Here is a 22,221-nt window from a genome sequence, read left to right as displayed (position 1 = left end):
AATAGGAACAGGATGAATAATGATATAAACAGACATGCATGTCTTTTTGATCCACAGAGCAAGCGACATGCTCCACAGATCCTCCAGACCTTCCTAGCATTGTCTAAGCTTAGGCCAGTGAAAAGGATTTCTTGACAGATATTTTGGTTTAATCTTCATCTCCCAAGAGTCATACCGGCCATGGCAGCGGTCTTCTCGGCAGAGCAGGTGGCGTGTGTGTGCGAGGTTCTGCTGCAGGCTGGTCGGATGGACCGTCTCACTGGTTTCCTGCGAACTCTTCCTCCTCCATCCTCCCACTCCCCCTGCCTAGCGGGTTTGGAAAGTGTGATGAAGGCCCAAGCAGCCGTGGCCTTCCACCAGGGCCGCTTCTCGGATCTCTACTCACTGCTGGAGGGCTTTCCTTTCTCCTCACGCAGTCATCCTCTCCTTCAGCAGCTGTGGCTGAGTGCCCACTACATTGAGGCAGAGAAGCAGAGAGGTCGTCCGCTAGGGGCCGTTGGGAAATACCGTGTTAGGCGCAAGTTCCCTCTACCACACACCATCTGGGATGGAGAGGAGACCAGTTACTGCTTTAAGGTAAGAAGGACTTTCAATGGTCCTTAATGTTGGATTCACTGACTTGTCACTAATTGCACTGGTAAAACTTTGAAGTTTAATGGTGCCAGAAGTTTATGTAGGCTCCTCATAAATAAGCTACATTGGCAGGCTTTGAGAAAATAAATCGTGATGTGTGTGGGCGTGTGTTAAGCCGGTGGTTTTGTCTGATGATCTTCCTGTTGTACAATACAAATACAACGCATTAATTGATTCATTTACATAATTACAGGAAAAGTCCCGAACTATCCTCCGGGAGTGGTATTACCGTAAACCCTATCCTTCACCAGGTGAAAAACGGGAGCTTGCAGCAGTGACAGGTCTCACGCCAACACAGGTCAGCAACTGGTTCAAGAACAGAAGGCAAAGGGACCGAGCAACAAACGGACACAGTGGGTCAGTGGTTGTATTTTGGTCTATTAGTAAGATCTAGTTTTAACTATGAACAACAGTGCCCTCTCTTGGCAACTGGCTGAAAGTGACTCATAAATGAGGTTCACAATTCACATCCATTAAACTGAATTAATTAGATTTTAAAATAGGCTTAAAAACAACATTAAGCTTGATTTTATCTAATTCTCTACCTCTCTTAAAATAGTGACCAGGCACATGGCTCTGTTGGAACCTCAGGAGAAGCCTACCCGTCCTCTGACAATGACCTTTCTCCTCCTGGCAGTCCTAGTCTCCTCTATAACTGCCCACCTCTTCGTCACCTTTCTCACCCTGCGCCTCCTTTGAGTCATATGCCTAGTAGTGCATATAACTGAAAGGAGTCTGTCTGTCCCATATTTAATCTGTCTGTCATTAAATGTTTCCATGAATTGAGTACAAAGGACCCCAATTGAAACAAGCCATAGCGATTTCTTGGGTATAATCCTCTTAGCAGACCTTAATGTATTGAACTGTACTTCCCTGTGCTTTTTTTTGGCAAACTGCTAATAAAGTATTCAATCAATCAATCAATAAAGCCAAATACTTTATTGTAAGACTGCAAATATAACAGATTTGTAACAAAAAGAAAACATGTTGAAATTCAGTTATCTTAACTGAGTTGTACAGCAAAGTGTAAATTAGGCTTAACTTCTTTTACCTGACTGATCATTTTCATATTTTTGTATGTTGGTGTTATATGTACTACTTTGTGAATGTACGGTCCAACTGCGTCAATAAAGGGGAAAAAATAAGTTTATCAAACATGAGTTGTCATTAGACATTGCTTCAAGACTAACATGTGAATAATACCATATATTGTAAGAGACAGACACAAATGTCATAGCCGCCTGTCATACACACACATGGGTGCATCTCAATAGTTTAGAATTACTTGTACCTCATAGATCATTCTTCAATGTGGTAACATGATACCATAACATTCATTCTTGCTCAGGTGTGGTTGCACTAAACAACATATGCATAGACATTTCAATGATCTACTCATGATATATTCCAGTGTCTTCTCATCTTCATACACTGCATCACGTAACCAGTTTCATAAGGATAAAATAAATCATCAGGGTCATCATTTTATTGCTGACCCTGTTACACCATTACATGTATGTATGGAAGAAAAATCCTTATTTCACTGCATTTGATAACAGCAGAAACTTAGAAAATTAGAAAATAAAAGTGCAGGACAAAATAAACCTTGATGTTATTTGTCACTATAAGGTCCCAAAAAAAGTTACACACATACAGGACATCGTCCTAATATAACTTTTTCTCAACCATTGGCACATTATGAACAGTGAAGATATCCTGGCTCAGAGCTTATTTCATGAAATCATGAGTAAACGTAAAGCTGTATGTTCATCACAGTACATACTAGTTACTAGTAACTAGTACATTACAATCACATTTTAGGAGTAATTAAACGGCTGGGTCAAAAGATGCGTGTCCTAGTGTTTGGACAAGCGGTACCATTAATCAAGCTGCCTCAACCTTCTGGCTTTAACATTATTACTATGAATTCATACACATTAACGCATGGGCAAACTTAAAACAAGAGCTACACGGTCACTCATCAGATGAAGCCATGGATACAAGAGTATCCAGTAGTGCAAGTCTTTGGTTGAGCTCATCTGGTATTGCAGTATCATGATCTATATCAGTTTAGTTCATTTCACCAGCCCATTCTGGAGGTTTGTCCCTGGTGTACTGGATCCAGTCCATTCCAGTATATGGACTGGCGACTGGTCTAAAAACATCCATCAAAGAATGCACTGTGAACAGAGGTTCTCAGTTCAATATGCCAACTGGACTTGGGTTGACTAATACATACCTCGGTGTGGGCGTTTTTGTATAGGTGAACTCCACATGGGTTCAAAAGCCAAGGTATTCTGCTAAAAAGATCGCCATGATCTTGGTAAGGTTCTCCACTGTGGGTCGGTGCATGTTTTCTTCCGTGTCATCCAGTGTGTGCCAAAATTGGGGGAAGGGTGTAGCGATGACATGAAGCACAGGAACACCTGTGTGCACATATTTGCATATGGGGGGATTAATGATTCAAAGCAAAACCCACGGTAGGAGTATGACTGTGTGTACATAAGGTGTCCATCTCTCACCTTTATGCAGGAAAGGGATGTGATCGTCCTGGACTGGTCCGAGGTATACGTCTTTCCTGAAGTAGGTCTGCTCTGATGGGTGAGACGTCAATAGACCCTGTCTATGGAGTCTCTTCTCTGAGAATGAGTGAGGTATAGGGGTGGGGTGGGGAAGGCAACGAGTTAGGACACGTGAGACAGAGATGAAAAGGCGAGGGGGGCAAATCTTGCTACCTTGCAGTGACATCTACCTGCAGCAATAAGGCGGTCAAACCAGCGAGCGGTGTTATCAAAGTGATTCACAATCAGAGGGTCAGCAGCACCCAGCAGGTCTAGCAGCACAAAGAGGTCCTGAGAAAGGGTCAAGAAACATGAGTGTCAGTCTTGCTTGCTTACATAGAAATCACTGCTCCCATTATATCCGTATATCCCTGCTCACTTTATTGCACAACTTTGTGCATACCATTACTGCTCATGCCACTCCTCACTCATGCCCTACATTTATACATACATTTATTAATGTCACTTTGGGGTTCAATAAAAGGTTTATCTCGTCTTATCTTAAAACATGGGACATTGTTTTGTAGAGATATTGTAGGAGGGATTCAGTAATAACATGCAAACAGAGTGGGAATGAACTTGCATTACAAACTAACTACATTTGAATGCACAAGATTTGTTTACCCGGTTCAAAAGAACCATACCGGTGGTCTGGCATGTTTCGCTTATTGACTACAACTCACTGCATACTTCACATTACTGCCAACCATTTTCCAAAGCATACTATACTTACTTTAGTTTTAGAGGAACAAAATGTTTTGCATTATAATACTATACTAAGCCACAAAAAGAAAATATTGATTTCCAAACTAAATCCACATTTCTGTAACTTATTAACTATAAGGTTTTGTACATACAGACAACAGCGACCTCTAAAATTGTAATTTAGGGCGAAATGGTTTAAATATATGGACGAAGCTGTGAATAGAAAATAGTTAGACTGCCAAAATAATTTAGACTAATCCTTTAAGTAAACCTAGCCAAACATGTAGAATATACTTTCTCTTAATTGCAAGATATATAGGGATTGACATTTTTTAACCCAAAAACATATAGGGATTAAAAGATTTTAACAAATAATTTACTATATGGATGTAAGGTAGAATGTAGTGTATTACATGTGTTGTATTGTGAAATATCAATCTCTCCTGCACAACAAATCTATCTATAGTTGTGGACATTTACTTGAGTACTGTACTTATTACTGTATTTGTATTTTGGATCTTTATCACTCTTACTGCACTACATTTCAAAGACAACAGGTATTGCATAACCAGAGGGGCATGCGTTCCCAGACTTCCCAGTGGGCATCATTCCAAACGGCATTGACCTAATACTTATAGTACATACAGTACATATGTACACACAGTCTGCTCACCACAGCATGGAGCATGGTGGTTTGCGTGGACCCCAGCGGGTGGTTGGTATGTGCCATGCGTTCCGCCAGGTGACGGGAGCCATAAAGAGAGTCTGTGGCTGTCCATTCCTCAAATGACTCCTCCCCATCAAAGAAAGCCAACTGTAGAGTTACTGGTGGGTGCTGGGATAGAATGAGAGAGTGAGCGTGCTTATGTATGTTAATGCTAGGGTAGGACAAGCATAAGTTCCCCCAAAGCAGCCTTTGAGGGCAGTGGTTTTCTCTGCAGTGTAATCTTAGTGTGTGTATTTCCAGCCACCATATAGATCACAGTCTCCAGCAGGATGCTGCCAAATACAAATAATACTGCACTCACAACAGGAGGCTGGAGTCAGCACTTTCTACCGAGAGAGAGAGAGAGAGAGAGAGAGAGAGAGAGAGAGAGAGAGAGAGAGAGAGAGAGAGAGAGAGAGAGAGAGAGAGACTAAACTAGTCAGCATCTCACCGCTTTCCCTGCTCTTTTCCAGAGAGAGCAAGGATAACAGTAAGGATGGAAGGGAAAAGAAAAGGGGACATAACTATATTATGTTTGAAACTTTTTCTTTGACCCCTTTTTACTGTTCTTTACCTCTCTTCTTAGTTTACCTCTCTTCCTTACGTTAAACACACCACCAACACAATCACTTCAATCAGATTCATTTCCAATAATATTAAAACTGAAGATATCTAAATAAAGAACATCTGGGCAGATACCTGCTGTTTGAGTGACCTGAGCTGGACATCCAGGGCAGTGGCCAGCTCCAGGATCATTGCGCAGGGTACAGCTGAGTCACTGGCCCCCAGAAAAACCTTCTCTGGGGCACGGGGGTCAGGTGGAAGAGCCTTGGAGTCATAGTGGCAGGTGAGTAGCAGCCTGCGTGGAGCTGAAGGGTCGAGGGTGGCAATGATGTTGGTGAAGGTAACCTGGCCACGGGGGGTCGGAGACACAAAGGAGTCTACGTCTAGAGTCCAGCCGGCCGACAAGGAAGACAGTGTGGAAGAGATATGCTGCAGTAGAAACGACATAATGTATATACATAAATGTGTGTGTGCGTGTTTTGAGAATTGTTTTGAAGGAATGAGCATATGCAAATGTTAAATAAATGTTCACATGATCAATCACTCCATTTATGCACATACCTGTCGTACAACCAGACTGCCTTGTGTTCCAGGTAGCCTCTCTATGAGGATGGGCTTCAGGTGAGTCTCCCACAGACGTGTTCCATCAACCTGAGAGGCCAGGCGACGTACCTGTGTTGCAGAGCATTTACTCGCCTTGTGGGACAACTGGAGTGGAAGACAGGATTTATAAAAGGATCAATGAATATAAGACCCAGAAAGCATGACCCAGCTAGACCTATGACACTCAATGATCTGTACAATTGCAGCAGGCCCATCCTTGTTGGGCCCAACTAAGGACTTTGGATTTCCAAGATCCACTTTAACCCACCCACCTCTCCCTGGCCCACCTTTAAACTTGCTCAGTGACAGTTTAACTTGCAGAGTAAACTGAGGGCCCCCTTGGGAGGTCCATAAAAAGAAGGGAAGAATGGCACTAGACAGATAGATAGACTATAATTGATCCCTGGAGAAATTAATGTGCCATAGCAGGAACAACAGTAAGCATGAAACACAGGATAGGTACAGGTAAGAAGAGTAGATCTTCTAATTATCTTGATAACAATAATAATAATAATAAAACAAGATAAAATAAATAGTATGAATGTAGCCATCTGCACTTGGTCTGACTGAGTAAAACATTGTATTTGTGTAATAGGAAAAATGGCAGAAAAAACAGCAGCTTTGCCCTGTACAACTGTACATCATTTCACTGTTTAAGTTATAGTTCAGCTCTATCCAATAAAATATTTTTTTTAAGATGATTCCTAAATTTGACTCTCATGCACTCTCATGTAGGCTATGCGACTTAAATCCTTAAAAAGCTCATAGATCAATTTCTATTTCTGACAATTCCCTGTGATGTGGAACCATTTTAAATCAAATTAAATCGCAATAACGTTCTAACTAGACCAGTGGGATGGCGTCTCTTACCCTGTCCTTTGCCAGATCTAAAAAGGGGAGGTTGGAAGGTACTCCGCTCGATTCATTGGACAGGTATATTCCCAGTATGACTGCCAGGATCAGCACACCGACGAGACAGAAGATGAGGACCCGGACCCGGGGCACCGGGACCCTGTCACAGCCGGGCAGTGGTCCGCTGCCGTTGTTGCTCTGCAGAGGCTTGTACCGCCGGCTGGATTTGGACATGGTGACTGGATGGTGATGACACACAGGTCAGGCTCTCTGCAGTTCACTTCTCCGTTGACAGATGTCACAGTTCACACAGCTAGCTATACGTGTCAATTCTACAGGCATGGAAGGCTGGCCCTCAGTTCACGGCTATAATGACCACTGTGGTAAAACAGGCTGTTATGTGTCGTACCTTTGTTCTAATAGTCATATTATTTCCAACGCCCTGCTCCTATTTCAAAAATAATAGGTTACCCTTTATATAGACGAACCTAACAGCCAGCCCCATCTTATAAAACGACCCTCCTGCAGTCTCATGCTCAGGACCTTGGATGTAGGTCTCGCTTTGATGTGTTGTTACGCACAATATTGTACATAATATATACAGAGAAATGTGCGGTGCTGCTGCACAACGTGTTGAGCACAGTTACATATTAGCAGCACAGTTGATAATCCGGTAGTAGTGTTGGTGTTGCCATGTCCGCTTATTATAAGCGACTTTGGGCTTGTTTTTCTGTAAAACTGCTTGTAAATATTGGTAGTTGCTAGTTACGTTTTTTTGGGCTTGTTTCTAAAGTGTAGTTTCTTATTTGAGCTGCTTTCCTAAATGCTGTTTAAACCAATGTTTCTCAAATATTTGGAACCCCAAATTAATATGTATTTGTCCCTAACCCCATCTGAAAATGTTATGTGCCAGATTTGTGTTGGTAAAATGATTCAAAAAATATTTGTCAATTTTTTTTCTCACAACGCGTCGCTGTGAGCTTGTAGATCGGCTATTTTCAAATAGCGATGTAAGTGCTCATGTAGTCGCTTCTTTTGGGCTTGTTTTCCTAGACTTGGTTGCATATTTCTCTCACATACTCTGGCAACACTATCCGGTAGTGCTTGTTCCGTATGTTGTCGCTGTTATGTGTAACGCATCATGTGTAATATGTTTTTACTTTGACTTCTCTCCGCCTAGCAGCACAGAATTGGTAGTAAACATATTAAATCATTGAGTGAATGTAAACTGGTCGGTCCGATGCTGCTCGTTTCCTCTTGAAGTATTAAAGAAAATAAATAAAAATACAAAAATAAACATCCCAAATTGACTTCCGGGATGTCGTACGCAGAACGGTGATCGCGCGAGGGTGTCCGGAGCCAAACAGAACAGATCTACAAGCTAACCGCGCGTTGCAACCGTCTAGCAACGCCACGCGTTTTCAGCTTGTAAATTTGTTCTTTTTGGCTCGCCACACCGTCGTACTGTGGAGTAAACAATTTAAAGGGACAGTGGAACAGGGCTGCCAACCGTCCCTTGAAATAAGTATGACAACTAACAGTGGTGGAAAGTAATTAAGTACATGTACTAACTAAAGTACTGAACTTAAGTACAATTTTGAGGTACTTTTTTTTTACTTTACTAGAGTATTTCCAATTTTCAATACTTGCACTTCTACTCCACTACATCTCAGAGGCAAATATTGTACTTTTACTCCACTACAATTATTTGAAAACTTTAGTTACTTTGTACATTTAGATTATTATTACAATGCAAAGCATCTTTCTTTAAGCTCACAATGTGTCACATCAAGTTATCAAGCTATTTTCAAAAGATTTGTATACATTTGAATGTGAAGACTTGTGAAATGGGACATTCTGCATACTTTCTACTTTCTACTTTTGGTACTTTAGTATATTTTGATACTTTGACTCAATTTGAATTCCGGACTTTTACTTCTAACAGAGTATTTCTACACTGCAGTATTGATACTTTAACTTAAGTAAAAAAGAAAAACTGTTTTATAACCATAAACCATGCATGTCTACGTTACATCCTCGTTATAAAAACTATAATGACCTAGTTTTTCTTGATTAAAACGTCCCGCCACTGCCGCCAGATTGTTCGCCCCGCCCCGGATCGATGAAGGGAAGTGAATATAAGCAGTGGTGATTGGCTAAAAAACACTTGGCTTCTCTGTTATACGGATGTTGATTGGTCGAACAGCACGTCCACCTCTTCATCTATCAAATACATACATAGATGTTGCGGGTTTTTCGAGCTATTCCCGCTTTGCTTTCTAGTGTGAAAGATCAACACTTAGTTACTACAGATCTAAATACTGTGACTGTCTTCTTGTTGTAGGATAAACCGTCAGGTTTTCCAGGGATCTCGGCAAGATGCACGTGGTCAAGCGAGGTAGGTTTTTACTGAAATAAAACAATAGTTTGACATAATGTTACCCAGACATCAGCTATTTGATGTGGTTTCTTTAACCAGGCAGTAATGGGTGGAAGTTGACAGTTGTAGTAGAAACAACATGCCTTGCTAACGTACTTTACTGTAAGGTTCGTTGTTTTCCATATCTAAGCTAATAAAACCAGCGTTAGCCTGTCCATTAGCTACAATGTTTACTACTGTACGTACCGTGTTGGTTAGCCACCTAGCCCGGGTAAAATGGTATGTCGCATCGGTTGGTTCGTTAAATGATCACTCATGGAATATAGCAACGATTCTAGGCTGTCATTTCGTGGCGGTTGTTGTCAACTGAGCTCGCTACAATGTAAAATCATGAGTGTTCATTTAACTAGAGTACAAATGCCCCCAAAATGCTCCATTTGTACACTCTAAGCTCAGGATTTTAGTGTGTAGCCTTTGTTTTAGTTGGCGCCATAAAGTACCTTGGTTCCCACACTACAGCAGCATAATGATAGCTACTAGCTAGCTCCAAGATGAGGTTCTATATGTGGATGTCACCCAGGATCGGTGGAACGGCCGCAAATGCTCCGCTGTTTACCCTTTTTTCAACATCGTATCCCAAAACTAATGGTAGATTCCACACCGCACGGATGTTTAAGGGTTAGTTCGGGGCATAATATTTTAGGTCCGGAGCTAAACTACCCGTTTAAATCGCTTATTTAGTCAGACTGTGGCCATGTTTCCCATTGTAGCCGAACCGGGAGCAGTACTGGCAGCCTACGTAGGGGGGTTTTCCGGGTTGAATGGGAAACATGGCCACAGGCTGACTAAATAAGCGATTTAAACGGGTAGTTTCGCTCCGGACCTAAAATATTATGCCCCGGACCAAACCTTAAACATCCGTGCGGTGTGGAATCTACAATTCATTTTGGGATACGATGTTGACAAAAGGGTAAACAGCGGAGCCTTTGCGGCCGTTCCACCGAATTCTAGGTGACATCCACATAGAACCTCATCTTGGAGCTGTATATCGGAGTGAGAGGTTCTTAATGGAGCTAGCTACTAGCTAGCGTATCTGCCTACGGTATATGCCCATTTAAAAAATTAGGCCATCATTTCTATAAATTATAATTTATGGAGTTGTCATCTTTAATACTTTTTCCCACAATCATTTGGCTCACTTAACCAAATGCATTTTTGGACAGATGCCATGTTTATTTTTATTGAGCCAAACACATTTGTTGATAAAGACCTGTTTTTTTCTTTTCAGATGGACGCCAGGAGCGTATCATGTTTGATAAGATCACCTCTCGTATCCAAAAGCTTTGTTATGGATTGAATTCCGACTTTGTGGACCCAACCCAGATTACAATGAAGGTGATCCAGGGTCTGTACAGCGGAGTCACCACCATAGAGCTAGATACATTGGCAGCAGAGATTGCAGCCACCCTCACCACTAAGCATCCCGACTATGCCATTTTGGCTGCACGGATTGCTGTCTCTAACTTGCACAAAGAGACCAAGAAAGTGTTCAGCGACGTGATGGAGGATCTGTACAACTATGTCAACCCCTTAAATGATCGCCACTCTCCTATGATCTCCAAGGACACGCTTGACATTGTCCTTGAAAACAAGGATCGTCTAAATTCGGCCATCATTTTTGACAGAGATTTCTCCTACAACTTCTTTGGCTTTAAGACACTTGAGCGGTCTTATCTGTTGAAGATAAATGGGAAGGTTGCTGAGAGACCCCAGCACATGGTCATGAGAGTGGCTGTTGGAATTCATAAAAGAGACATTGATGCCGCTCTCGAGACCTACAACCTCCTCTCAGAGAAGTGGTTCACCCATGCTTCCCCCACTTTGTTCAATGCTGGCACCAATCGACCCCAGCTGTCAAGTTGTTTCCTGCTGGCCATGAAGGATGACAGCATTGAAGGTATTTATGACACGCTGAAGCAATGTGCACTCATTTCTAAATCAGCAGGTGGCATTGGAGTGGCAGTTAGCTGCATCAGATCAACAGGAAGCTACATTGCCGGAACAAACGGTAATTCCAACGGGCTAGTCCCTATGCTTAGAGTGTACAACAATACAGCACGCTATGTTGATCAGGGTGGTAACAAGAGACCTGGAGCCTTTGCTATGTACCTGGAGCCATGGCATTTTGATGTGTTTGATTTCTTGGAGTTGAAGAAGAATACTGGGAAGGAGGAGCAGAGGGCCAGAGATCTGTTCTATGCCATGTGGATCCCTGACCTCTTTATGAAGAGAGTGGAGAGCAACCAAGACTGGTCGTTGATGTGCCCCAGTGACTGCCCTGGGCTGGACGAGTGCTGGGGGGAGGAGTTTGAGGAGCTCTATACCAGGTATGAGAGAGAGGGCAAGTCCAAGCGTGTGGTGAAGGCTCAGCAAGTGTGGCATGCCATCATTGAGTCCCAGACGGAAACGGGTACACCCTACATGCTCTACAAGGATGCCTGCAATAGGAAGAGCAACCAGCAGAATCTGGGTACCATCAAATGCAGCAACCTTTGCACAGAAATTGTGGAGTACACCAGCGAGGATGAGGTGGCTGTGTGTAACCTGGCTTCTATCGCACTCAACATGTACGTCACCCCGGAAAGGACTTTTGACTTTAAAAAGCTGGCAGATGTCACTAAGGTCATTGTCAAGAACCTAAACAAGATCATTGACATCAACTTTTACCCAGTGCCCGAGGCTGAAAACTCCAACATGCGCCATAGGCCCATCGGAATTGGTGTCCAGGGTCTGGCTGATGCCTTCATCCTGATGCGCTTCCCCTTCGAAAGCCCCAAGGCCCAGTTGCTCAACATTCAGATCTTTGAGACCATCTATTATGCTGCCCTTGAATCCAGCTGTGAGCTGGCCGCTGAGCACGGCCCTTACCAAACCTACCCCGGCTCTCCTGTCAGCAAGGGAATCCTTCAGTATGACATGTGGGAGAAGACTCCTACAGATCTCTGGGACTGGAAACTACTGAAGGAGAAGATTGCCAAACATGGTGTGAGGAACAGTCTACTGCTTGCCCCTATGCCGACGGCTTCCACGGCCCAGATCCTTGGCAACAATGAGTCAATTGAGGCCTACACAAGCAACTTCTACACCCGCAGGGTTCTCTCTGGGGAGTTCCAGATGGTTAACCCCCACCTGCTGAAAGACCTTACAGAGAGAGGACTGTGGAACGAGGAGATGAAAAACCAGCTGATTGCGCACACTGGATCTGTCCAGGTGAGAAACTACACCCCATCTGATAATTTAATGTGACAGTGTCCAGAAAAAACGTTAATACATCCATACACAATAGATATAACATTGCTTTTGTTAGACATTTTTAACCAGTGTTTGACTTCCACAGGATATTGGCGAGATACCAGATGATATAAAGGAGTTGTATAAAACCGTGTGGGAAATCTCCCAGAAGACTATCCTCAAGATGGCTGCAGACCGCGGCGCCTTCATTGACCAGAGCCAGTCCTTGAATATCCACATTGCAGAGCCAAACTATGGCAAACTAACCAGCATGCACTTCTATGGTTGGAAGCAAGTAAGTCAAAGCCGCAGTAGAGAAATGAAGGTACCAATTACTTTAGATATAATCTGCAAGGGATTAATGAATTTAAATAGAAGACACAATTGTAAGTGCCACAACAAGGCAACTTGTATTTATATTAAGAGTCCACATCTCTCATTACAGGGTTTGAAGACAGGCATGTACTACCTGCGTACCAAGCCTGCCGCCAACCCCATCCAGTTCACTCTGAACAAGGAGAAGCTGAAGGAGTCCCAGCCAGCAAAGACCTCAGAGGAGGAGGAGAAGGAGATCAAGGAGCGCAACGCTGCTGCTATAGTCTGCTCCTTGGAGAACAGGGATGAGTGCCTGATGTGTGGCTCTTAAATACCTGCTAATAAGTCATCATATTCAAGTTACAAGTTTAAGCAGTTATCACCAGTGGTGGACAAAGTACAAAGACATTGTCATTTCCCCCAGAAATTCCAAGATTGTCTAGAAATATAAAAAACAATAGCGAAAATAACAGATCTACTAGCTCACAACTCATAGCAACTTTTGTGAGCTTGTACAAATACTCTCAAGTAAAGTACAGATCTTTTTTTACTAAGTGCACTACTCAAGTAAATGTAAAAAAAAAGTTACTGTCCATCACTGGTATCACTTCTCACTACCAAGTAGTTTATTACTTTTGGGAGCTACTTGCAAGATTGTATTGTATAGTATTGAATTGATAATAAACGCGTTTCTTATATTAAACTATGCTCATGACAAGTCAAAAGAAAAAAAACTTTTTATGTCTTTTGTATTTGGGGAAAATGAAATTACTTGAATAGAAGTTGAAGCTGTTAACAGAGATTGCTCATTGCCATTCTACTGTAATATAAATACTCCTTTATTTCGTGGTTAAGCGGTCATTTTGAAGATCTGCATGTTTTTTCCATAAATGAATGCTCTACCTATTTGTGCAAGTGTCGCACATAAATAGCCGCTCTGCAAGCTCAACCGGCTATTTTGTTTTTTAAACCGTGAAAGTATAAATATTGAACCACTGAAATGTATTAAAGGTAGGGTAAGTGTTTTTTTGTTTATATTCTGCTAGTGAGCATTGCTACAGAGTCTCTCCAGCTCCTTGGAATATAGTACGTTTTCAGGTAGGTGACAAAATTTAAGCCAATCAGGAGGGCATTAATAAAGAGCTGGAGAGACCCCTTTTACTGAACAAGCACACTATAGCAATGAGTACTATCAGAAAATAGAGCTGTTAAACACTTATTACCCTACCTTTTGATCTCTTGGAACAGTTTTTAGACAGCGATATGTAGCTTTTACAGGACATCTTCAGGAGACAAATTGCATTAGTATATGTCTATTGCGCAAACATTGACTAGCTTTTATAGCTAACTAGGAAATAATATACTCCTAGAGACCTCCATTTTGTTCTGTTACAGTTTGGAAAATAAACATTTGTGGCTGGAGCAGATTCATGTTCATTATTTCCCTCATTCATCAGTATGTTTTGCATTTGCAGAATGATAGGGAAAATAGCTATTCTGAAAGATGATTTAATATTTTTCTTATAAAATAATGAAGACATAATTTACATTTTTAAATGTACACTCGTTGATATAACATCCCCAAGTAAAACAAGGTTCGACCGAAAGTTTTTCTGCATTGCGCACCCCTGCCACATGCAGAAAGCACTAATGCAAAGAAAAGCCAGAAATAAAAATGCATAATCATACAAATCAGCTTTGTACAAAGATCAGAAATAAAATTGTATACACAAATAAAACAGTACCCTCTTATTTTCACTATTTTACCAGTTTGCAAAAGTGGCCAATGTGTTTAGAAATAAATTATCAAAATAGTAAACATCTAAAAAACAACTAAAAAACATACATTACCATTTACCTTAATGCATTACTGTTTGTGATTTGTGCAAGTGCAACATCAGTGCACCAAGCTATGCTCAACACATACTGTGTATACTGTAATTAGCTTAAAATTATATATATATATATTTATAGAAACAATTCTTGGAGAAAAAAAACCTAACCCCTCCACATGCAAATCAACTCAATTAAGACATTGCAGATAACAGCTACTTGTAATAAGCTGTACGTTTCAACCCCATTTTGGGATTTGTATGAATTTGGTATGTCATGTTTGATTTGGAGTGGAAATTTTGAGCTAATACCAAGCCTGAAGAATAATGGTCCAAGCTTGAACCAAGCCCATGTGGCATAGCATATCATGATCCAAATTGCAAATATGTTTCTTACAATGTATTGCAAGTAACGCAAGTCCTGCCTGTGCTGTGGTTCAGGTAAAAAAAAGTATCAAGCTCTTATGCCACTGGCAATGACGCAAATGGATGACATCACCCAAGACAAGACAATATAAATGGCCGTTGAAGGATGAAGAGGTACGGAGCAGACACAGTGTTTCTATGGGCAAAATACCAGAAAACCGACTGAAAAAGAGGCGTGGAGAGCAGTAGAAATTAATGGCAGTTACACATAGCAGTGAAGTCATTTTCTTGCCCATGATCAGAAACAAAACGGTAATATTGTACTTGTGCTATCTCACAGCAATTGAACGATGTATGGAATAGGGCCATCTACAGTATGTGAGGAACCTGAGTGACTTTGGGAGGGGAGGGGAGAGAATAAACAGTTCCAGTCAGATCAGGGAAGGCGTCTAGTGAGAAAGAATTTACAAGGCGGGAGTTCATGACTTAGTTCAGTATACTGCGATAACCATGTCCAAACAGGAACAAGTTATTCTAGTTTTACATGGGGTCAGATACATCCATTCACTCACTTTGCTGGAGGTAAGACATTTCCTCCATGCAGTACCAAATGAAGATTAAAACAGCCCTGGATAGACAAAACACACTTCTGTAGGAAAAATAGATATCGTAGAGAATTGGAATCAAGCAAGCCAGCAGTATAAATAGTGTATTTTGTGTTCCTTTCATTCCCGTTTGTGTTCATTCGTTCATCACAGGAAAGGATTTGCAAACCAGACATGACAGACTCGTACTCAGACATATGCCTCTCTCACACACACACACACACACACACACACACACACAAATTGGTTCTGATAAGACACAAGAGCTACAGTGTTGTACAGTGAGTTACATGTGCAATACATGTCTATTTTCCATATGCACAATTCACTATTGTACTTAGGAGCTTCACTTAAATTAGTATGTGACACAGATGGCCATTCACTATGAATTCAGTATAAAGAATAATGAGATGTCAAGTTCAACAACATAAGAACTTTGGTACAAATTATAGTCCAGGGGCCTCATTCATAGATGTTATTGGATTTATGCGTAAACGTGTCCTTCATATAATTTCTCATAATATACTGTACTTATGCCCGATTCAAAGAATGAAAAAAAAAAAAGTTTTTCCCCCAATTCTATTTCGCCCCCTTTCTCCCAATTTAGCAGTTCTGTCAATTCCCAGGTATCCTTGTACTGTAGTCCATTGATCTTAGGGAGGGTGCAGGCAAGCACCTCTGTTACACGTGACTTCCCAGTTCATCTCCCTCCTGACCAGCCTGTAGGAGTCGGTAGTAAAGCGACAGAGAACGCCCTCCCTGCTTCGCTTTCCTCCCATGAACTTGGCCAATTGCGCTCGTTGGGACACCTAGCCGATGCACCAATGGAAGATCTGACCCCCTCATATTCACGGTGGTGGGCAGGAACTTTACCCCTGCGGCACCTGAGTGCCCAATTCATGAGCTTAAGAATTTTATATTTCTTTAAATATATACTTCATAAATGAGGCCCCAGCACTATTAGCATGTCATGAGATGAACCTACACTGTTAGAGAAGGTAAATTCAATATACTATATTTGAATTTGTGACATTGACTTCACGGTCACTGAACTTGATGGCTTGTTTCACATCTCTGGGCCACCGTTTATCCCTGTAAACGGAGAAAAACACAGCCCATACTTTAAACGTTACAGCAAGCTAGTTTGCTTATAGCTCAAATATCTTATACCCGTTCATCACATTCACACATTCATACACACACACACTCTGTTGTTGTCTCTGAGTATTTGCTGTACCCGACACCTCCATGACTACACTCTCTCTCACACACACACACACACACACACACACACACACACACACACACACACACACACACACACACACACACACACACACACACACACACACACACACACACACACACACACACACACACACACCTCTTATACAACAATCAGACCAATAAAGATGATGTTGATATTAGAGTATTGTACCACATGGGCATATAACTACAGTACCATGTCTTTAGGCCTTGAAAATCCATGACTCCTAGTGCAGTCTGACAAATGCAGTCTTAGTCTTTTTTTTTTGGCTAATTGGCTTCAGGAACAGTATTAGGCCTCTCCAGGTGCTGTAGTAGTAATTTATTAAAATGTCCTCTGATGTCCGCTGGCTTCGCTGGCTTCTCTGACGTAGGCGTAAGCTATTTCAGACTTTCAAACTTCTGTTTAGAAAAATAAAATGACAGGCTCAAGGAACAAATAGAGAGACTGGGTACAATGATGCTCTGGGTGGTGTGCAGGCCAGGTGGTCAATATGTGTATTTTAAAAATAAGACTTTGCTTTTGTTCTCTCTCCAGTTTAAGGCAGTCCAGTCAAAGGTGAGTGGAGGAACAGTCTGTGGGCCCTTGTGTGTTGGGTATCACAGGTACTGTGGGCACACGGCTTCAGAAGACTTATCTCATCAACAAGACCAACAAAAAAAAAAGAATCCTCCCTCAGCCTGCATCACATCCACCTCTGTGGGCATCGGTTGCTCCCCGCCGAACAACACCTCACGTACTGAATGATTCACAAAGTCACTTCCTCTCTGGTTGATTATTGGTAAAGAGTTGGCTGAACTTCCGGAGCTGCTCACTCGCTGAAAGGCTCTCCTCCTGCAGGCGATGGTTGTTCTCCCTGAGGTTGGCCATCTCCGCTAGCAGCACAACCTTGTCCTTCTTCTCCTGGTAGGAAGTAGAGGAGGGTGTGGAGGGGAGAGGAGGGTGAAAAAAAAGAGTAAGGTGTCTGTTTTTTTCTTAGCTGAACTACTGTATTCATCTTCAAAAAAGAAAACCGTGAACAAGTAGTGCTTAAAACTGAATGTGAATTCATACACTATGATTCATACTGTATACTACAAGTAAGACGCGCGAACGCTGGAAGCTGATTTATTAAAGTGTGAATTGTAGAAAGATACATTTCTCACTTTTTCCAGGTCAGTGTTCAGCTGTTGCAGCATTACCTCCAGGTGGTAGAGACGCCCTGAAAGATCGTTAGGGACCTCATCACTGAAAACACACAAGCGCGCGCGCGCGCACACACACACACACACACACACACACACACACACACACACACGTTAATTTGCATAGAGTAAAGGAGCACAACCTAATACAATTCACACCTATACTCCGACTCATGTTAGAGAAAGGGCAGATCGGTTTCACAGGTGTGTGTGTGTGTGTGTGTGGGGTGGTGCATGTTTGTCTATGTGGATGTGTGAGACCGATGTTTCAAGAATGGTTCAATATGCTCAACAAGGCCTTGCACTGTTACTCTGTTTCAAGGGTTAAACTCATGGTCATGGGTCAAGGCCATTTTTTGGGATGTGCACAACATTCAAGTCAACTGTAGACAGTACTACAACTAACCACAAGGTGGCAACATTGATGCAGCAGGAAACCATGAGGCAGTAAGGAAACAAAACCATTTCAGTTACCGATACCAGTGACTAGTCTGATGAATGTTCTCTTTAATGTCAACTTCCTTGTATGCAATTAAATGGACTTCAACTGACTGAATTTGCATGTTGCAGAATTGTAATGACTTACCCACTGAAGGTGGGGGTGGTGCGTGGGGTCTGTGGTGTCTGGAACTGGACAGGACTGATAACCGGCCTCATGTCTGGACCTCCAACCTGTGGCTCATTCAGTGAGAACAGGGATACCGCTCTTTGAACTGACACACACACACACACACACACACACACACACACACACACACACACACACACACACACACACACACACACACACACACACACACACACACACACACACACACACACACACACACACACACACACACACACACACACACACACACACACACACACACACACACACACACACAGTTACTTTCACAAAGCTGCTTCTGGCCCTGTCGTTTGTTTTTATCTTTTCTAGTGTCCCTTGAGCTGTCACACAATAAGGTGCTGCCACAAGTAGCGTAGTTTGTCTTAGCAGCAATGAAGGCCCTAGATCACATGTTGATCTGTTGTTTGGGCCCACTGTGAAGGACTTTGTGGTTGCAGGGAAGGAGACACTAGGGACGGAAGGATGAAGGTGGGTCATCTGCTGGGCATAGAAATGAGCCCAGATCCCTCTCTCTTTCCCAGGAGTGTCGTGTGTCACAAGCAGAGAGGGTATGACATGACTTAGATTAACCACAAAACCGACACAATGCATCCAGCAGTTAACATGGCATATCATTGCCGTCGGGCAGAGACCTTGTATCTCCAGATGTGAACTTTTTATGTTTTTTCATAGATTAATGCTCTAGTTCGTCATACTGTGTCACACGAAAGTAGCACAAATAGCAGATCTACAAGCTGAAAGCAATCTGCTAATTTTGCAATTCTTTAAATTTGAATTCTGAAAAGTAACAGTTTTGAACACATGAGGTTTCCACCCGACAGCAACAATATAAAACCCTCCAGGGTTTTTGTTGGTACAGGGTTGATACAGGGTTGAAAGGTTTTGTTTTGTGAGAATTAAACTGAATGCAACCTATCCCCCCAACACTGTGAGAAGTTTATTTGATCACAGAAAGATCATTTTTCTGTGAGTGGAACCTCTTCTTTATGCCCAACAACTGCAAATCACAAATCATTCTGCTTTACATCATAAAATGGTCTCATCAAAAATGGTGTATTTGTATGAGCCTGAGGAAGCACATCGAACCGAAACGTTGCTTCATTAAAATACTAGTACTAGTTTTGACTGGTTCCTGCAAATTGACCTCTAAAATTTAGGGGGAGAACCCACAACACTGCATGTAAGCACACAAAGAAAACCCAAACCATAACATTAGCAGTGATGAGCAAGTTTACATTACATCTATGTCTACATTGCTTCCACTTGTATTGTACATTACTTTTACATTACTTCCACTTGTATTTTATATTCCTTTTACATTACTTATAGTTGTCTCCGAGTTCCCCAACACTCACCTTCAAAGGCTTTAGCTGCGCTGACCAGACTGGACCACTCCAGACCACAGGCTGTGTCTGGAAGGGGCATCAGCCCTGGGTCCAGCCTCCGCAAAGGGGGAACCTTGTCCCTCACCTCTGTAAGGGACAGCTCAGATGCTGACAGAGGTACTGAGGCAGAGGAATCGAGAGAGGGTACAGTAATTAGATGGTGCATGCTATATTAACCATTGAAGTTACAAAATGATTAACAAAGAGCTACATTTGCAACTACATACAGTATAGTTGTAATTTCATCTTGGCAATACTGGGCAAGCTGAAAATCATGATGAGATTATTGGCTCCCCTAAGAATGACCTTTGGCAGCTAATGATCTCGGCAGCGAATGTTCATCATAAATCTCTGTTTCGACATGTCTTACAACCATGAACCATCGGTGCATTTCACAACCCACCTTTCTTGTTCTGCATGTGGTTGGCAGACAGAGCGTGTCGTCGTGTGGGCAGAGTACAGGTGAAAAGCACGTCGTTGGCTGTGCTCTGATTCTCAGAAGTTGCAAAGCTGGCATCCCTGCGCCCGCTGCACAAGGACTCATCAGAGAATGTACGCTGCAAGGTGCGCCTGGGAGACTATGGCATGAGAGATTGAGACGAGTGAGCGGACAGTTGAATTGAGACATTTTCCTATCAGAGAAGATGGTTCGTTCATTGTTCAATACAATTCTAATAATTTGTTGTGTTGGTGTGTTCCTTCCTCACCGTATCTCTTTGCGTTTGTGTGTTGTCTCCGGGGTTGTCCATGATGATCAGCTTCTTCAGGTCATCTTCAATAGTGCTCTTGTATGTTCGCCGTGGAGACCGCAGGTCCCTTAGGGATGCTCGGAGACGAGGCTGCCCAAACACATTCTTAGAATTCAGCTCCACCTGCCTGAAGATACAAAACATGACAGTGAAACAGATGAGGCATTATGACAGACTTGTGAAGCTCTTCCATATCTCATCTGGTTCCTCCTTCTATGTTTGTTCTTAATCCATTGACAGATCACATATACAGTATATAAATGCTATAAATATGTGTATATAAACAACAACAAACAACAAATAAAGACTTTAACATGATCTAAACTTCAGTAGAGACTCGAAGGCTGAATTGCACTCAATCAATGTGTGTATTATGCAATTACAAATACTTGACAATGGTACCATGTCAAAGTGTGATATGCTCGTTCTGTTATTCAAAAAAAGCAGTTCTCAGACTGGACAGGACTTAACACATGAATTAGTTCTACAAGCGTTTCATAAATGTGGGGCGCGCAGTGCCTTTTTTGTTTTTGATGCTTTCTCTTTTTTTCTTGCTATAAATTAAACCCTTATTGTCCAACTCACTTCTTGGTGCTGTTGCCATCAGAGCTGGATGTTGTGGTGTTTGAAGGTGATGGGCCGTTATCTTCAGGTTGCCAGGCATTCTGCCTGCTCTTGCCATAAAAGGACTTGGGGGCAGAGCTGGAGAGAGGGGTGGTGGAGAGATGAGCAGAGGTGGGTGTGGTGGAGGTGCGGACAGGCCGTGTTTTCTCAGCCGCAGGGGTCTTGTAACCCTGGGGAGTATAGCAGGCCCTGAGAGGACACACACACACACACACACACACACACACACACACACACACACACACACACACACACACACACACACACACACACACACACACACACACACACACACACACACACACACACACACACACACACACACACACACACACACACACACACACAAATATTGTTACTGCATCAATGCAAAGATAACAGAAAGAATACTTTGCTTATCGACAACATAGAAAACCACCATATTGACCATAGACACAATGTTTCTCTTACGGGGTGGGGTTTCAAATCCCTCCTACAGAATGACGTAAGACGCAAAATGGCCACAGTGTGACTATGGTCAATTAGACATTGTGTTAACCAAGTTGCATGTAATAACGGCATCACAACCGGCTTATTCTCATCCACACATGTCAAGTTATAACTGCTGCATTGGTAACTACCAGAAAGTATGGGCATAGGAATTGTAGGAATTATAAATAAGCCTCAGGGGTTGACCATAACGGCTGCATGACTGCCCGTGGCAAGTAAATAAAACGTTCGGGCTCAGGACTCAGGTGGAGTTTTCTTTCAGGTTGCCCGACGGACAAGTGTGTTTGAGTGGGGGAAGCAACTGTCTTTAGTTCGCTATAAACACAACATGTCTGTGGAATTTAAAATAAGTCATATTGTATATTAGCTATTGAGATGTTTGGCATAAATATTGAGATATGTCCATACTCCATATCTCTCAGCCCCAGAATTCGCAAGTAAAGTAAAACAAAATATTTTTTTTACCTATCACGATTTAC

General features: G+C 42.3%; 4 protein-coding genes across 9 annotated transcripts in view; 2 read left to right on the top strand and 2 right to left on the bottom strand.

Annotated features, from left to right (window-relative positions):
• Positions 1-153: 153 nt before the first annotated feature.
• six9 (SIX homeobox 9) lies at positions 154-1,420 on the top strand. The gene is made up of 3 exons (XM_084065263.1): positions 154-576; positions 827-990; positions 1,193-1,420. Exons 1-3 carry the CDS (start codon positions 181-183, stop codon positions 1,359-1,361), a joined length of 729 nt encoding a protein of 242 aa, XP_083921389.1. The 5' UTR covers positions 154-180; the 3' UTR covers positions 1,362-1,420.
• Positions 1,421-1,567: 147 nt separating this feature from the next.
• On the bottom strand, positions 1,568-7,431 carry qpctla (glutaminyl-peptide cyclotransferase-like a). The gene is made up of 7 exons (XM_084065262.1): positions 6,643-7,431; positions 5,731-5,877; positions 5,305-5,598; positions 4,573-4,734; positions 3,386-3,485; positions 3,156-3,272; positions 1,568-3,059 (listed from the first exon to the last, which is right to left on the bottom strand). Exons 1-7 carry the CDS (start codon positions 6,856-6,858, stop codon positions 2,914-2,916), a joined length of 1,182 nt encoding a protein of 393 aa, XP_083921388.1. The 5' UTR covers positions 6,859-7,431; the 3' UTR covers positions 1,568-2,913.
• A 1,426-nt stretch (positions 7,432-8,857) lies between these two features.
• LOC311049835 (ribonucleoside-diphosphate reductase large subunit) lies at positions 8,858-16,796 on the top strand. 2 transcript variants are annotated; one of them, XR_014601244.1, is made up of 5 exons: positions 8,858-9,022; positions 10,293-12,274; positions 12,402-12,590; positions 12,741-15,940; positions 16,024-16,796. XR_014601244.1 is itself a non-coding variant. In XM_084063710.1 (4 exons), the coding sequence occupies exons 1-4, from the start codon at positions 9,004-9,006 to the stop codon at positions 12,939-12,941; spliced, it is 2,391 nt and encodes a 796-aa protein (XP_083919836.1). In that variant the 5' UTR covers positions 8,858-9,003; the 3' UTR covers positions 12,942-16,796. The 2 variants fall into 2 exon arrangements, 1 of the variants encoding a protein (XP_083919836.1); XM_084063710.1 differs by having other exon boundaries at positions 12,741-16,796.
• The window catches only part of sipa1l3 (signal-induced proliferation-associated 1 like 3), a 75,719-nt gene continuing 67,599 nt past the window's right edge, over positions 14,102-22,221 (bottom strand). Inside the window, exons 18-25 of one of the 5 annotated variants that reach the window (XR_014601240.1) lie at positions 21,215-21,442; positions 20,588-20,756; positions 20,284-20,458; positions 19,851-20,000; positions 18,451-18,577; positions 17,826-17,907; positions 16,754-17,583; positions 14,102-16,670 (exon numbers count right to left, since the gene is read on the bottom strand). Coding sequence is in view for 1 of the 5 variants with exons in the window: in XM_084063707.1 (XP_083919833.1) it covers positions 17,437-17,583; positions 17,826-17,907; positions 18,451-18,577; positions 19,851-20,000; positions 20,284-20,458; positions 20,588-20,756; positions 21,215-21,442 (1,078 nt within the window). In the remaining 4 variants the exon portion in view is untranslated. Of the gene's footprint in view, positions 17,584-17,825; positions 17,908-18,450; positions 18,578-19,850; positions 20,001-20,283; positions 20,459-20,587; positions 20,757-21,214; positions 21,443-22,221 lie in introns of all 5 variants that reach the window. The other 4 variants (XR_014601241.1, XR_014601242.1, XR_014601243.1 and 1 more) reach the window with 4 other exon arrangements.

This window comes from Gymnoscopelus microlampas (assembly GCF_963454915.1).
Source record: "Gymnoscopelus microlampas genome assembly, chromosome: 8".
NCBI lineage: Eukaryota > Metazoa > Chordata > Actinopteri > Myctophiformes > Myctophidae > Gymnoscopelus > Gymnoscopelus microlampas.
The sequence above is the reverse complement of the archived record's forward strand: the minus strand, read 5'-3'. Positions and strand labels throughout refer to the sequence as shown.

Excerpts from the sequence above, each read along its gene's own strand:
- six9 (XM_084065263.1), top strand. The coding sequence starts at position 181 with ATGGCAGCGGTCTTCTCGGCAGAGCAGGTGGCGTGTGTGTGCGAGGTT. Across the intron at positions 577-826 it reads AGACCAGTTACTGCTTTAAG|GAAAAGTCCCGAACTATCCT; the intron begins GTAAGAAGGACT and ends ACATAATTACAG. Across the intron at positions 991-1,192 it reads GCAACAAACGGACACAGTGG|TGACCAGGCACATGGCTCTG; the intron begins GTCAGTGGTTGT and ends CTCTTAAAATAG.
- qpctla (XM_084065262.1), bottom strand. The coding sequence starts at position 6,858 with ATGTCCAAATCCAGCCGGCGGTACAAGCCTCTGCAGAGCAACAACGGC. Across the intron at positions 4,735-5,304 it reads TCAGGTCACTCAAACAGCAG|CACCCACCAGTAACTCTACA; the intron begins GTATCTGCCCAG and ends ATTCTATCCCAG. Across the intron at positions 3,486-4,572 it reads CCACCATGCTCCATGCTGTG|GACCTCTTTGTGCTGCTAGA; the intron begins GTGAGCAGACTG and ends ACCCTTTCTCAG.
- LOC311049835 (XM_084063710.1), top strand. Across the intron at positions 12,275-12,401 it reads CGCACACTGGATCTGTCCAG|GATATTGGCGAGATACCAGA; the intron begins GTGAGAAACTAC and ends TGACTTCCACAG. Across the intron at positions 12,591-12,740 it reads ACTTCTATGGTTGGAAGCAA|GGTTTGAAGACAGGCATGTA; the intron begins GTAAGTCAAAGC and ends CTCTCATTACAG.